Raw genomic sequence first — 16085 nt, 5'->3', positions numbered from 1 at the left:
TGGGAGTGGGTGGTCAGGTGGGGCTCCCAGTGGTGTGGGAGCCCCCAGTAAATACCAGGCCAGTTACCACCCCGGTGGAAGGTGGGTTGGGGTGCCTCAATAACCTCTAGCCCCCACATCCCTGGTGGGTTCAACAGGTTCAAGGGGAGCCCAGGCTCATGGGAGTCTGAAGCAGGGCTCAGGTCAGCAGAGGGACCTGGAGCAGCGCCCAGGCTCTTTGAGTCTTGTGGCTGCAGGGACCCTGAGAAGGGGCCAGGCATGGCTATGGCCACCTGAGCCTCACAGGGTGTAATACCCCAGGGCAAAGGGCCAGGCAGGGCTATGGCCACCTAAGCTGGACGGGGCAGCAGACCCCAATGACCAGTGAAGGGGCAGTGTGCAAAGCCCCAGGGAATGGGGCAGTGTGTGGAGCCCCAATGAGGGGACAGTGTGGGGATGTAAGACTCTAGGGCCAGGTAGGGCTGCGGCCACCTGAGCCCCAAGGGGTGGAAGACCTCAGTGTACAGCCCCAGTGGGGGGGCTGAGGGCTTGGAGCCCAGTATGTGTTTGCTTGTATGTTTGTGTGTATGTATTATGAAAGACCAAGTGCAGACCACTGGTGGATGCCATCTGTGAGGCTTGGGCTGCAGTGTAAGGGAGGAACGGAGCCACAGATAGTGCCCCCTGGCATCGGGGCAAGAATGGGCAGCTTCCCACCTAATTAGAACTAATTAAGAAACATCAAGGCATGGCAGGAGAGTGAGGCAGGCGGTTAGCTCAGAGACAGGTGGGCGGGCCGGCATGAGGTCCGGCCTTGAGCATGCCCCTATCGCAGTATGGAAGTACTGCTTTTTCAACATTCTTCTTTTTAGTCAAAGCAACTTTTAATGTATCCCTTATCATGATGGGTACTCCTTAAACATATCCTGGAAAATAGTTGCATTGAAACTGAATCTAAAACAAAACAAGTAAAACAGGACATTCATCTCATATTCTCCATCCTTCCCTCGTTTTTACCTGCAGTTTTCATTCCCAATTCATTGACAAGTGGAATTTAACTTCAGTGGAGGCAAGATGTAGGGCCTCCTTCCTCCCTTTCTAAATGTCCTTTACTTACATCTCAGATTTTAGTGTGTGTGTGTATATATGTATATATATGTGTGTGTGTATGTGTATATATATATGGGTGTGTATATGTATGTCCTTTTCTCCTCATTTTTCTTTCTGTTCTTCTCCTCTTATATTTCTCCAAGAAATGCAGAGCCCAACGTTCCTCTTGGTAGTTTGTTTCAATTGTTAATCACCCTTATTTTTTAATTTTCAGCTTTAGTTTCTTGGTATGCCTTTCTCTCCTAGATTAAAAGTGTCTCTGTCCCCTCTGAGGACTCTCTCTAAAGGTATATATATTGCATAATCAAGTCATCTTTCAGGCTTCTTTTTCATAAGGTAAATAGACTGAGTTCTTTAAGGGTATAAACAGATGTAATAACTATATTGACATCAAATAATACTGATGCAATGCTGTTATGATATCAGTGTTGCACTTACACGCTTCCATAGTTCTACGAGCATAACAAAACCAACGCAACTTTAACTTTGATCAAAATCACAGCAGTTTAGCAAACTTGTATCCCTACAGAGTCATGCAAGTGCAACAGTTAGTACAAGCTGATGAACAGCCCCAAGAGTAAGTCTCTTTCCCCATTTAAAGTGTTTAAAAGATATATTTGTCTCTCACTGTAAGACATATTTATTTTTATGACTCTCACCTGTAGCCTCTCCAGTTTTTCATTATCCCTTTTAAAATGTCAACACCAGAACATGCATGCTACCATATGCAACAGGGTAGCAGTGGTCACACCAATATCACGTAAACATATAAATTGCCCCTCCACTCTGACTCACTATTCTCCTGTTTATATACCAGAAGACCAGGTTTGCCCTTCTGCCACATCAGCTCTGAGAACTCATGCTGAATTACTAGTCTCCTTTAGCTTTTCAGCCCTTTTCAGATTCATTGCTTTTCAACTCCAAATTCTATATGTTTGGTCTGCATTCCTTGTTATAAGATACATAACTTGTGTTTGGCTATCATATGTCTTCCAGAATATTTGCCTGTATTTTGTTTAAATAGGCCCAGCTTAGCAAGTGATTCAGATCAGTGAATGACTCTTCTCTCTTCACAGTTATCTAACAATTTTTGTCTCATCTGCAAATTTTATCAATGGAAATTTTATATTTACTCCATATTGTTGTTGAAAATGTTGACTAGAGTCAGGTCTAATAACAATCCCTGCAGAAACAATCTCCACCCTACTGATAACTATTTTTGAGACGTGTCATTTCCAATCCTTAACCCATTGAATGTGTATTCTGTTGACACTGTATTAAGTTTTTTATCAGAATGTCACAAGATGCTAACCACGTGCCTAATACAATTCTAAATATATGACAGCTATGCATTTATCTTTCTCCATTAAACTTCTACTCTTCTCAAAGAATGACATCAGCATTCCATTTAGATGAGTTTTCCACAAAGCCATATGTATCAAGCTCAGTTGTGTTCCCATCCTCTACTTACTGAATCATATATAAACATTTCAATTATTCTGCCTGTGATTTTTGCCTAGCACTGTGGTCTCCAATCTGTATTATCTGTGTTTGACTTAAATTGTATGATTTTTGTCACTTAGCTTACACAGCCCTGAGCACACTGTTTTTGTTCAATAAACAATATAAGTAAGTCCCTTATACATCTCTAACCTGCTGCATACTTCATTTATTTCTATGTTCTTCTGAGTCTCCATCTGGAGACGCATTTAATTCATCATGATTCTGTTTTTCTGTCAACCTTCTGACTGATAAGCCTTAAAGCCTTAATAACACCTGTTACATGATTGTTGCAAGTAACAGAAAGGGTAGATGTGGCTTGATTTAGTTCTTCAGGATCAAACAATACCAAGAAACATTAACTACTGACTTAGAAGTGGCATGAAGCTAAGACTCAACTCCTGACTGCAAGTGGTCATAAAGTGTAAGTGGAAATAGAGATGTACAAATAATCTGAAGGACAGATAACTGGCTCAGTGAACTGGAAAAACCAGTGGCATAAAATCAACTAGGATCACATTTTTTGGCTGTCAGATTGAAGCAGTAAATATCAACTCCTCTAAAATTTATAACTACAAAAACATACTTAAAAATAAAGAAGTAGATAACTGATTCTTAAATTGCACATTGTAGCAGGGCCACTTTCAGAGCAGCAAACAGGCAGCAGCCAGGTGCCTGATGAGGACAGCCATTTTGGCCCAGGAGTATAAGCTGGGCTGCAGTTTGCTGCAGCAAAGAAGGAGGAAACGTCAGGCTGAGAGGCTGTTCTGGCTAGAGTTCAGGAGGTAAGGGCACCCTGTGACACATCCTATGGAAAGCCTGAGATATAAACCATGCACCTAAATATTAAGCAATAATAAACTAGCCAAAATGTTCAGAGTAGGGTTGAGTCTCGATCACCTGAATTATGGGCACCCAACTTGAACAGGTGGGGCCTGATATTCAGGACATACCCTCATACTGAACTCAAGTCATTAGAAACTGTGGGTGCACAGGACTTCTGAAAAAATCAAACCCAAGATTGTCAAGGTAGGCCTGCAAAGCGTGAAATGTTGGTCTTGTACTCTTGGCACCTCAGTCTACTCTTAATGAAAAATATAGCAAATGCGAATTGACTTCAAACAAGAGGAAGTTCTTTGCCTTCAAATATTTTAGCTGTTTCATTAGTTAGATAAAAAAATACTTAACACTGTACTTACGGGAGAAGCACTTCTTGTACGTTATTCCAGATTGATTTACCCCCTACTATTACTGCAAGCTGAGTGGTAAGTTCTAGGAGACATCCACCTGGATCACACTAAAAGTTAGAGAGGTATGAAAAATTCTCAAAGCCATGTTATGCTTTGGGCACAAGTGAAGAGTTCTTTTTAAAAAACGAAGTACAAATTTTATTTCAATTAATATTATTTTAACCATTTTTAAAAACAGGACAACTGAGCTAATACCTTCTAGTAATTGTGACTTTTGTCTAAATAGACTAAATCTGACACTTGCCTAAGCAGGCAGGTGCCAGGCTATGCAACCTCCTCATGCTGCACTGTCAGCATAAGAAGATCACTGCCAAACGAGGGGGTTCTCAGTGGATGGTTGAGGACATTGTGCCACCTCCTCCCCAGTGCCAACATAGCTGGCCTGCCCCTGAGACAGAATCCAAGTGACTGGACCTTTGTTATGTTCTGCTAAACCCCAGCTATTAGAGCAGTCCCTATAATAAGGGAATGTTGACAGTCAGAAGATTTTTAAGAAACTTTCAAACTACTATAAATTGTGCTGGATGCTGATATGCTATGCAGCTGGCCTAGAAAAGGGCAAGGGACAAGGCTATATTTTGAACCCCTGTTTCTGAGGTGCATTGGGCATTCCCTGGCTAATACCTCTAACTGTTAATAATTAGGATGTTGTAGTATAGTCTTACCTCCTCATTCCTGTATTTTCCTAGCCAATAAACTGGGTCCCCAGGGTAACCTACAAATTTGCCCTTAAAGAATGCAATGTAGAAACATGAAGAATAATAGTTGACAAACTGGAATAAGAACATCTTCGTGGTCAAGCTGTTTTCATAATCAGTCTGTGTCCTTGGGAGTTCTGTAGTTTAAAAAAAAATAGTGTTAACTCATGAATGACTCTGGATCCTCAGTCAAAAAATCTGCATGAGCCTTGCATGCCAGAATACAATTACATCATTATTATCTATGTAGTTTAGTACCTCTTAATATACTGTAGTCATTATACTAATTCTAAGACTGTATCTGTTGTAAAAAGTAGACAGCGTATTTGTGGCAGGGCACTGTTTGTGCCTATCACTTTAAGGGCTAGAAGACAGCAACTGGCAGGTTCCTGATGACGGCAGCCATTTTAGATTCAGGGCAGCCCATATAAACAGGGCATTTTGCTGCTGGAAGGCCAGGCAACAACATCGCCTGGCTGCAGGGCTGCCGGTATCACCTGGAGGTAAGGGAGGAGCTGTAGGGGATGGATAGGAGGCTCCTGGTCCCGGGCATGACCTAAAACTGCACCCTGCTGGGAGTGGGTGGCCTGGTGGGGCTCTCAGTGGTGCGGGAGCCCCCAGGAAATGCCAGGCCAATTACCACCCTGGTGAAAGGTGGGTTGGGGTGCCTTAACCCCTAGCCCCCCACAACTGGGTGGGTTACCCCCTTTGTAGGGTCTAGAAGGTGGACCCCAGAGAGAGAGTCAGGCCATAGACTTACACCTGTCTGGACTCCCCTTGACTGGTCCAAGCTGGGGCCAGGACTGGAAGGCTCAAAGGGCCGGGGGCCCACCATTAGGAACGCCCAAGAGCTGCGCACCTAGGGTTCTGACTGGCCTGGAGGTGGGCCAGGGCCAGTAGAGCCGGGGGGACCACACCTGTAAGGGGGAAGCAGCTCAGGGAGCTATGCAGCCGGGAATGAAGGCAGAATAGGCTGCCTGAATGGAGGGATCTAAGTGGGCTGCAACTACTAGGATTCTGGGGCCCAATACGGGGCCGGTGACATTGATAACATCTGGATGCCATCTGCGAGGCTTGGGCTGCGATGTAGGGGAGGAACAGAGCTGCAGATAATGCCCCCTGGCATTGGGACAAGAAATGGGCAGCCTCCCGCTTTATTAACATCAATTAAATAATTAACAACAAGGCGTGGCGGGTGAGAATGCGGGTGGTTAGCCCAGAAACAGGTGGGCGGGCCACTGGGAAAGCAGCCCCGAGAAGGCCCCCTGTTACAGTATTCTTAGACACTTAGTCTTTTTTTCTTTAAGCAAAAATTCAGTATCGCTCACAGAAAAACCCTGGCACACTAAATATATAACATTATACTTTGAACTGATGAAAATAAAACAATATTGAAATACCACACTACTTTACACATCTAAAGATTTGTTGAAGAAAACATAAGTAGAATAGCAACTTTGATGCAGAAGGCCTGGTCAGAAACAAATGGTAATGTTTGTGACTGTTTATTTATTCGATAGCATGAGAATAATTTCTAGCTTTGGAATGGTGACCTTATTATATCTATTTACAAGAAAAAGGCTATTCTCTCTATAAACAAAAGCTAATTTAATTGAATGTGTTATGCGTTACTGATCTGTTTTCATAAAGCTTGGATATTATAGTAACCTTCTTTGCCTTGTCTGTTTCACAAATACTGCGCTGTAAATAATTGATCTTTCATGCTGGCTATATAAGAAGTTTTGATGCAAGATGTTGAACATCTTATTTCTTTGATAGCACTGAAATGTTGAACTTGAAAAATTCTAGAAGTCATTGCATGCTATGTTGAGAAAATTCCAAAATGCATAGTACAGCTGGTATTTATTGAGATTCTTATTATAAGAGTAATGTTGTCTTTTCTTGTTATCTTAGACAAAGTTTCTATCTTAGCTACAACATAACCTTACCAAAGTCAGTAATCTTGATTGCCACTTTTTCGTAGATGATGTTCAGAATCATAATGATTATAAAGCTGATGATTGAAGCAGTGACTGAAGTGGCTGTCTGTGGAGTCAGGTACTTCTGGATTGCCTCTGTTCCATTAATGTGCCGTGGAAGTGTTGAAGAAAACACAAGAAAAACTGATAGTCTGTAGATGATGATTCCAATAACAGAAGCAATAATCAAAAGAATCTGAAAACACAGTACAGTAAATGTATTTGAGTTAAATAATTTGGGTTGGGAAAAACAGTGAGTTTGAAATATGCATTACACAGGGCAAAGTGAAATGGATTGGACTCTCCTTTTACCCTAGCTCATAAGGTTGTTCAGTGCAGATAAAGGTCAATGAATTAGAATCCATAAAAAAGTCACTGTGCAGCACACTTGCAAGAAAAAGGTATGGACTATTTTATAGCCAATAATAATGTTTGTAGCTATGCAAGCTAAGATAATGAGGAGGGCAATCAAATCTTATGATGGTCATTTTCAGGAGTTAGGAAGGAATCTTTTCTTCCTGTTACTCCATTTATTTAAAGCACTGCATAACTGGCAGGACTGCACAGTGGATGAAAATCCCTGTAGAAGAGGTGGATACTGTTGTTGTTAGTGACCCAAAATAAGCAACTACACCCAGGAGAAACAGGCAAATTTTAAGCAAAGTCACATGCATTGATTGAAACCATACTTTCCTGGTCGGTGTTCTCTTTCCCTCTGCATTTTTCCCTCTTTCCCTGAAGTAGGTTTTTCCCTATGAAAGCTCATGCCTCTCTGAATCAGTTAGTCTCTAAGAGTGCTTATACACATGCTCCAGGAGGGGGGCACTACATTTAGAGTGACTCTGAGAGCTGCTGTAATGAAATCACCTGGACCATCATGTGTATCAGCTCCCCCACACTGAAAAATGGCAGTGCTCTAATTAAAGCACCCCTGCTGCAATCTTTCAGCATGAGGACACTGATGCACATGATGCTGGAGTCTGCTGAAGTGCGGTAATTAAAATGCTACAGCAGCCTCGATTTTAATCGAGTCTGCTCTGACATGCTGTAATTACAGTGTGTTGGAGCAGCCTCACAGTGCCACTGCCCGCAAATGTGCCTCTGGGGATTAGAGGGCCCATCAGGTCCTGGGCTCCACCCAGCCCAAACCCACTGATTAGGCGGGGAATGGCTATATCTCAGACTCTGGGGCTGCCCAATGCCAGATCCTGATGCTCAGGTGAGCATTGGGATCTATCATGAATCAGCTCCAAATGCCATATATTCAATTTAATGTGTGATAGAAAGAACCACAAAAATATTCCACATTACATGTGGATCCACATACATGTTAATGCCAATTTATGGTGAGATAATATGGTAAATGTAACAGGTTTACTATTTATGATGCATTTAACACCTTAATTGCACCATAAATCTAATATCTGCCAGAGTCTTCTGGTGTTATGATCCCCTAGTTTATGCCTCCCTTCAGTTTTGTGACCTCTGCTACTTCTTCTGTTTCTATGTTTATTGTTGGCTATCAAGATGTTTAGATTGTAAGTTGCTTGGAGCAAGGAGTGTCTCCTATTATATTTCTGTAAAGTGACATGTACTCCCATTCACCTCCCCCACTGGCCACCACTATTATATACATAATAAAACAATAATAATGCAAATTCCACAAACAAGTCCCAAGATCTGGCAATCTGGAGCCCACCCCATTTAATGCCAGCAGCCAGCCAATGTTCTTTCTACTCTGCTCCAGTTGTGGGAACATTGAGCACAGCTTCTTTTGCGCTGGCCAGCCAGTGCTCTTTATTACCTTTGAGCCCCAGCACTAGTCCCTGGTATTTGTAATGATTTCTAATTATGGTTTATGCTGCAGCTCTAGGAGCACACAGGGCATTTTTACATGTGCTCTAGGGATGAGGGGGCTAGCACTTCAATTAGAGAGGCTCCAAGAGCCGCTGTAAGTAGAGTGCCACAGTGTCTCGTGTATCAGTGTCTCCGCACTTCAAGATGGTGGTGGGGATTAGTTCAAATGCCCTCAAACTAGTTCAAGTGCCCCTGCCACCATTTTGAAGTGTGAGGACTCTGATACATGAGACATGGGAGGCTGCCGGAGCACGATAATTACCACACTCCAGCAGATTCGATTAATCGAATCTGCTCCAACGCACTGTAATTACAGTGCATCAGAGCAGCCTCTGTGCTTGGGTACAGGAACCCACAGTATATTAAAACCTGGAGCTTTTAAAAGTGGCTGCTTTGGGCCTGTTTGCCATCTTACATATTGTTTCATGGATGACTGAATTCTTTCAAGTTTTAGTTTTAATTAAGGAGCAGTATTAGGAAGATTAAAGCACTCCCAGCTTTGCTCTTTTAAGTGAAACAAAAAAGCTGAAAGAGGCCCAGTAGTCTGCAACGTGGCACTAAAATGAAGGGCTGGAACAACAAGTATGAAAGAAACTGGCAAGGAGGAAAGAAAGTGCAACCAAATCTGTCCCTAAAACCAGTCTCTTTGCTCCACCTAGCAGCAGAGCATTTAGCTGAAAATAATAACAGAAGAAACAAAAGACCTGCATTTTCAAACCAGCTGACCAATGATAACCACAACATTTGCTATGCATATGTATGGAATTGTATTCACAATGATCTATTTTGCCTGTGTAACAGTATCTTTGACTGATGAACATTTGTGCACATATGTACATGCTTCATGGGTGCAATTTCAGCACTGATACAGTATTGGAAAATTCTGACCACTATGTCACTTCATAGGTTCATGTATTAGTTCACTGGTTGTTTTTTTTTTAAATGCGCTGAACAATAAAGCTTGTCAGATGAAAGACCAATGGCATTTTTACCCAGAAAAAGACTGCACTTGTACAGCAGGTCATCCTGACACACTTTCCGCAGGCTGTGTATGGAACACGTTCTTCTTCCTATAAAGAAAGTCAATTTAGAGGTAGATTAATAATACCTTTGCTCATACACATAAGCATCTATTTATATAGTTAGATATCTACACACACACACACACACGTATGTGTGTATATATATGTGTGTTTTTATATATATTTATATATGTGTGTGTGTGTATATATATTTGTTTGTCATGTTGCAGTATTTAGAACAGAAGAATAAGACTAAGGACTTAATTTCACTTTCCAGACCTGATTTTTGCTATGTCACCATGGCAGTTTGAATAGGCCCAAGTTCTCTACAAATGTCTACTGGGTTTGGCTGTCAGCTTGAGACACCTAGGGATCCAAGAATCCACTGCTCAGTTGCTCAGTCCATCTGAAAACCAATCCCCTCAAGTTTGGCATCTAGAAGTTCTCAGTGAAAATTAGTGGACATTGAAAATCTGGACTTCAACCAGCCTCACTCCGGCAGTATGAGACTTAGCAATGTTTTAGAAGATGCTTGAAATGCTCAAATGAAATGTGCTACTTAGTAGAAATTTTCTTTTAGAAAATTCTTCACAATTTGTGGCAACTATTGATCCTCCTGGATCATGGTGTGTGCATGAGGGCCACCCAGACCTTCGATGCATATGCTTGGCAGGAATTTTTTTGGAAGAGTGAAGGCTACCCAGACCTTCCATCCTCCCTTTAGGCCACTAAGACAGAATCCAAAGACCAGACTGAGTCCAGATGTTTGATGCCTCCATGGCTGTAGATGTGTAAGTGTCTCAGAACTGAGCCTAGGTCTCCTGTGTGGTAGACAAGGATCCTACCACTGAACCACAGGGGATTCCCTCTTTACACTTTAAAATACCCAAAAAGAATTATCCTTGTGCAATAAAGATAGCACAAGACATAAAAGAGTCAGTCATTTAGGACAGGTTGTTACCGTATGCGGCTATTTTCAGAATTCCTTGAGTTCTTTATTTATACACATTAATGTAATATGGATAGAAAATTAAAGAAATGCAAATAATCAAATAAATGCTGCGGTGATGTATTAACACAAAATAATAAAAATGCAAAACTAACCCTGATCTGGCATGATCCATTAAAGCTAGAGCAACTTGAAAATATGTAATAAGCAGATATCTAAACTAAGATACTCATAAATATGAATCCTGTTTTCACTGCAATGAGGATTATCTTCTTCCTGTGAATTTACCATTACCTCTCTTATTAGCATCCACATATGCTTGGCAACAATACCTTTTTGTACTGCTTTCACCCAAAAACAACTTTGGATATAAATACAATTTTTTATCCTTCATTCAATTTTGTTTTCCTGACATGTCCATAGGCAAATAACTGAGAAAACTGGTGACCACTGTGGGCTTCTCGCAACAAGAAATCCTACCCCAATGGATAACTTGGAGTAGGAGCACTATTCTGTGGCACCAGGGCTTTTTACTGAAGTCTTGTTAGCTTTTAGGAAACTCTCTACTACTAAATCATCCCACTTACATGATATCATGGTTACAGAAATCTGTCAGTCCCCAAGGTTGCAATGATCAGCTCAGCCATTGGTAATGGTAAATTTGATTTCTGGCCTTCCACTTTAACCTGATACATTGTGGGTGTGTCTAAACTTGTGCATTTACTGCACAGTAACCGAAATTACCGATCAGTATGGGCATGTGTGCACACCCATACTGTGCAGTAAATATGGTCACTTATGCTAACTTGAGCGTAAATTGGATACCTGCATCATGCAGGTATCAAATTTATGCCTGATTAGTTACTGCTCAGTAACACATGTAGATGCCTTACTGCGCAGTAACACTGTGTGTGTGGACTGACTTGGGACTAAGTTTAGTCCCAAGTCAGTCCACATACAGGGTTAATGTGCTTTAATGCCTACATGTGTAGACACTGGCCTTTTCCTACCTACTGCACAGTAAATTGGTGTAAATGCATGTGTAGATACGTCCAGTGTTGTGCAATACTATTTGGTAAATCAAGCCACCAGAGCAGATCTTCAACTCACTGACTTTGCTGAAGTAATTCTGATTTCTACCAACTGAACATCTGGCTTATCATTTTCTGAGGCTCTTCCTTAAATTTCTAGCTTTGTGATAGTTTTTGCTATGCTTAATTGTAAAAATATTCCTTACCTGTGTAATTTCATTCATTACTCTGTGAGTGCATTGTGCTTCATATTCTGGCCGTATTTGTTCTTCCTGCTCTAGGAACTCAACAGTGTCCCATTCATATTCCAGTTCAGCCTGCCGACGTTTCCAAAACTCCAGAAACAAAGTAACTAACCAAACAACAAACAACTAGAGCTATATCACATGTGCACTGTATGCTGTTTTGACCTCTTGGGCTGTAATATGTGGATCATTAATTTCCTATATTGCTTTCTGCAGACATGGAATAAAATCTTTACTGGCTAGTGGGATGCTGCCAAGTCTTTACAAGGGAGAAAATAACAGGATCTTTTTCTTTACTAAATTACTGCTTTGATTATGTAGGTACTATTATGACATAAACCTGTGCATGAATGGTGTATAAGCACCTGCTGAAGATGCATGGAAGTTTATTTTCTTTCATGAATATGTAGAGAATATGAGCAACTTGGATTTTACATTGTGGGATTTTTTTGAAAAAAACTTATTATGGGATGCAAAGGAAAAGGAGTTTTTTGGTTAATCAAAGAAAAATGATGTTTTAAAAAGAATACCTTAGCAATTTGCCACAGGGAAAGGACTAACATCTGTTATTACCGTATACACTTACTCAGTACATGTCTGCACCAGGTTTTCCAAAATTAGTTACAGTGAGTACACTGAAATCAAGCATGCACTAAGTAGAAAGCTCTATGGATTAGACTGAGTATGGTCCTTGCACCAATACATAGGCCTAAAAGAGAGTTGTTCCTCCCCCACCTATGAAAGACCTCCCACAGGAGCAGTCCCTTTGCTCTCTGCCGAGCACAAGGACAACTCATAGCCAAGCAGGTGGTGAGAAAAGGTATAGAAGGTGTCTTTCTATCCTTTCCAGTGCACCAAAGGAAACAATCTCCTGCAGTATCTTTCTACTGGGTTTGGTTCCCAGGATAAACTAAAGGAGTATACAGGCAGCTATGATTTGCATCAGCTGAAAAAGGCCCTCAAGAACTAGCTAGATGGGGAATACTGAAGCCTAGATCCATCCTAGTTATGCCCTTCGCCCTGCCACTATCCCAGTGCTAGCAGTCAGGGAAGGTTCCGGGTCATAGGATACGCTGTGTATCACTGGGAGATCTGCTTGTGCTCAGGGTGCTCAACCCCTGGCCTCAGGCCAAATCTGGCCCTGGGAGACAAATCATCCTGGCCGTGAGGAACTCTGTAGGCTAGACTCCTGTATGCTGCAGAGTTGTGCAGGGCCATACAGGGCGCAGTGTGGGGTCCTGAGGCCCAATCTCAGTGTGCAGGTACTCAATCTGGTCCACAGACCGGCCCTGTGCCAGTCATTTCATCTGCAAGACCAAAAGGTTGAATACCACTGGCTTATGCAAAGGTCATCATCAATTTCCTATCCTATCCTTATCTTTCCAGCTGTTCTGTGCCATTCAGGCTTTGGAGCTATGACCCATCTATTGCCTATGTTTTATTCTTAACAGGCATTTTCTAATCGTTAAAATAAATTACTCTGAGATCGAAATTCCAATCCTGTCTCTGCATCAGACTTACTATATTACTTCAGGCATGTGTCCTTTACTGTAACCTACTGTTGCTATATACTACAAGTTCTACTGGCATAGCTATGTTGGCTGGAAATATGAAAATCCCTGTATCCCCCAGCTAAGAAAACTTTGTGTTGGCAGAGCTTCTGTTGTTCAGGGCAGTGGTTTAGCTATGCTGTAAGAAAACAAACTCCTAATGGCATATACTGTCTCTCCAGGAGGGAATTCTATTGACACTGCTACAATAGCAGAAGGTTAGTAATCATAGTCATAGAAAATTAGGGTTGGAAGGTACCTCCGGAGATCATCTAGTTTAACCCTGTGCTCAAAGTAATGTAGATATGCTACTCTACACAGAGTACTGTGAAGCTTTTCATTTATATTTTATGGTGCTTTGAGATCTTTGAAGGAAACATAAGGCAGGAGTACACTTAATACATCTAAAAATGCAACATTCTGTAAGTTATTTTAGACCAGAGTCTTACAATTTAATGACAAGTACAATTAAAGAGCACCAGAACCAGGGGTCATTTGGATTCACTAAAGTTTTCACTTAACTACCAAATTATCATTCACCTCTGTATAAAGTGGATCTATGATATGAATACTAATAGACTGATGGAGTCATTATTGTAACTGTGGAGCTTTTAAATTTCAAACTATAATTTCTGGAATAAAATACAAAACAGAAAATCATGATTTTTAACTAAGATGCAAATTACACATAAGCTATTGCAACAACAATGAAAAGACCAAATTAACATCAAGATTCTCTAAGTCTGATGTAGGGAATTTCCTGCTGGTATCCTGAATTTTGCACATCTTTGAAAAAGTCTTCTTTTGAAAAAAATATTATATTTAATTTAACAATTCATTTAAAGAAACAATTACTATAAAATAATTTGTCATTATCATAATTTGTCAATTTCTTGTCAGTTTACATATATTATTAAAAAAGGTTACTCAAATTGTCTTCCATCAGCTGCTTTTCATGCAACACTAACATAAAACTCACTTTCATAACTCTTCTACTAGTGTATAAGCCATTGTTATTCTTAACTACTAATAAGTTTGTCCGCTGGCTAAGAGGGTTCGGTTAAAGTCAATTCATTGTTGCTAATATGGACAATCCAGTGAAATGAGACAGTTTCTGGGCAAACAAGCTTTGCCTGGTCCATTGAATCCAGTACCAAATGGCTTCAAGTCAGTGGAAATATCCTAATTAAAGAGACATTTAGCCTGCCTTAAGATGTCCCTAGAGTATAACTACTGTATTTTTAGCGTATCAGTTACTTAAATGAAGAAGGAAGGAAAAAATTACTGGAGGATATAATAACCATCTCTTTTTTTCCATTGCCTGCTGCACTCATACGGCTGCTAGTAGGTATAGACATTTCCAAGATTCTTTGTGAGAAAAACAGTTCATTTGCCAGACACACTTAAACATGTGGTTCCTGCTGGATCAACACTTGGAAGTTCTAATCTCTTTTTGGTTTTCTCCAGGTCTAACAGAATGAAAGAAAACTGAAAAACAACATTACTATCTGTCCCTTTAATTGTAAAGAAACCCTTTTTATCTTACTAATGATGCTAGAAAGAATTACGGGGCGTGCATAGGTCTGGTAGTGAATCCCCTACAGTGAAACTGCTGAACACTGGACACTGAAGTAGTTGTAAAAGTTTAGCCACATTTTTAGCTGATGCTGTAGGTTTGGCCAAAATGAGATGAAAAAACCACAGTTAAAAAGGAAAACCTTGAAAATGACTTACCCCATATTCCCATAAATACTGCAAACACTAGTGTTCCAAAGCTATCAAACATGCAGAGTTTCTAGAAAGAATTGTAAATAAAGTAGATGCTTAATATATATGGGTCGGGGGGGGGGTGTTCTTATACAAAACAAGAAGAGAAGTTACTTGTTGCACATTTTGATGATATCTTTTAAACTTGTATATGGTTAATAAGCAATCTCCACCTTTCCTCATAGCATTTTTCTAATGTTAACCACTCCACAATAAATAAATGGAAAAAAACTAAATCAAAATATGACTCAAATATTCAGTAAAAGAATATAAAAATGGCCCAGTATCAATACACCATCTGTTTACTGGACTGTACATTTCAGTTGACACATATGTATTTATACATACGTTAGAGGTAGTAAAATATAAAATAATAAAAAATCTACTTGGTTAATAAGAGAATGTTATTTCAATATGGTAAGTAACAGAAGGCAGGCAGAAGGCAGGGTAGATATACACCTTTATAGACTAACAGAAGGTGGAGTCATCCTCTGACTATTTTTACAACACCCCTTCCCTATTATTTTACCTTCCTCTCCCCTTCAAATTCCTGTGCTGAAGAACAAAAAATCATTAGAATTGACTGAAGTTTTCCCAATCAGCAGTTTATCTGATTGAAAAGTTAAAAATGAAGCTTTATAGAGGCTAAAACAAGTTGCACACTTGAATCAAATTCAGTGAACAGCTGAAACTGTGATTTGCTCCCATCCAATGAGAATCGGAGAAAAACTAGAAAAATCTGAATATATATTTTTTCATTTTCTAAACAGAATGGCCTGCTATGTCATTGGGAAGTTCTCTTTTGAAATCTAAGTCAGCTAAATTTAACTGATAAAAGAATAAAAGTAAAAAACACACCAAAATATAACATATATACTGGAATCCAAGATGACTTCAAATTTAAGATGACCCACCAAAATTTAGATTCTATACATGGAAAACTATAAATTTGTTATAATTATCCATGTATACAATTTAATTAGTGGAAGGCCATCTTAAATTCATCCCTGACTGTCCCTGCCCCTACCTTCTGCTGCAGCTGTATTGAAGTGACAGCAGCTCCTGGCCAGGCTGGGCTGGAGCTGGGGGGACTGAAGCCAAAGCAGAAGCTAAAGGGGGAGGGGCAGGTACAGGCACGGGGGTGGGGT

At 40.5% G+C, this 16085-nt stretch overlaps 1 protein-coding gene across 4 annotated transcripts in view; it reads right to left on the bottom strand.

Annotated features, from left to right (window-relative positions):
- Window positions 1-16085, bottom strand: part of ANO6 (anoctamin 6) — a 160240-nt gene that overhangs the window by 28285 nt on the left and 115870 nt on the right. For all 4 annotated transcript variants that reach the window (XM_019514613.1, XM_019514616.1, XM_019514614.1 and 1 more), the window contains 6 exons: window positions 14905-14965; window positions 11582-11727; window positions 9366-9443; window positions 6487-6712; window positions 4505-4674; window positions 3789-3886 (listed from right to left, as the gene is read on the bottom strand). In XM_019514613.1, coding sequence (XP_019370158.1) covers window positions 3789-3886; window positions 4505-4674; window positions 6487-6712; window positions 9366-9443; window positions 11582-11727; window positions 14905-14965 — 779 coding nt within the window. The remainder of the gene's footprint in view (window positions 1-3788; window positions 3887-4504; window positions 4675-6486; window positions 6713-9365; window positions 9444-11581; window positions 11728-14904; window positions 14966-16085) is intronic.

This window comes from Gavialis gangeticus, unplaced genomic scaffold (assembly GCF_001723915.1).
Source record: "Gavialis gangeticus isolate Ggan-Ray unplaced genomic scaffold, GavGan_comp1, whole genome shotgun sequence".
In the NCBI taxonomy this organism is placed as follows: domain Eukaryota; kingdom Metazoa; phylum Chordata; order Crocodylia; family Gavialidae; genus Gavialis; species Gavialis gangeticus.
The sequence above is the reverse complement of the archived record's forward strand: the minus strand, read 5'-3'. Positions and strand labels throughout refer to the sequence as shown.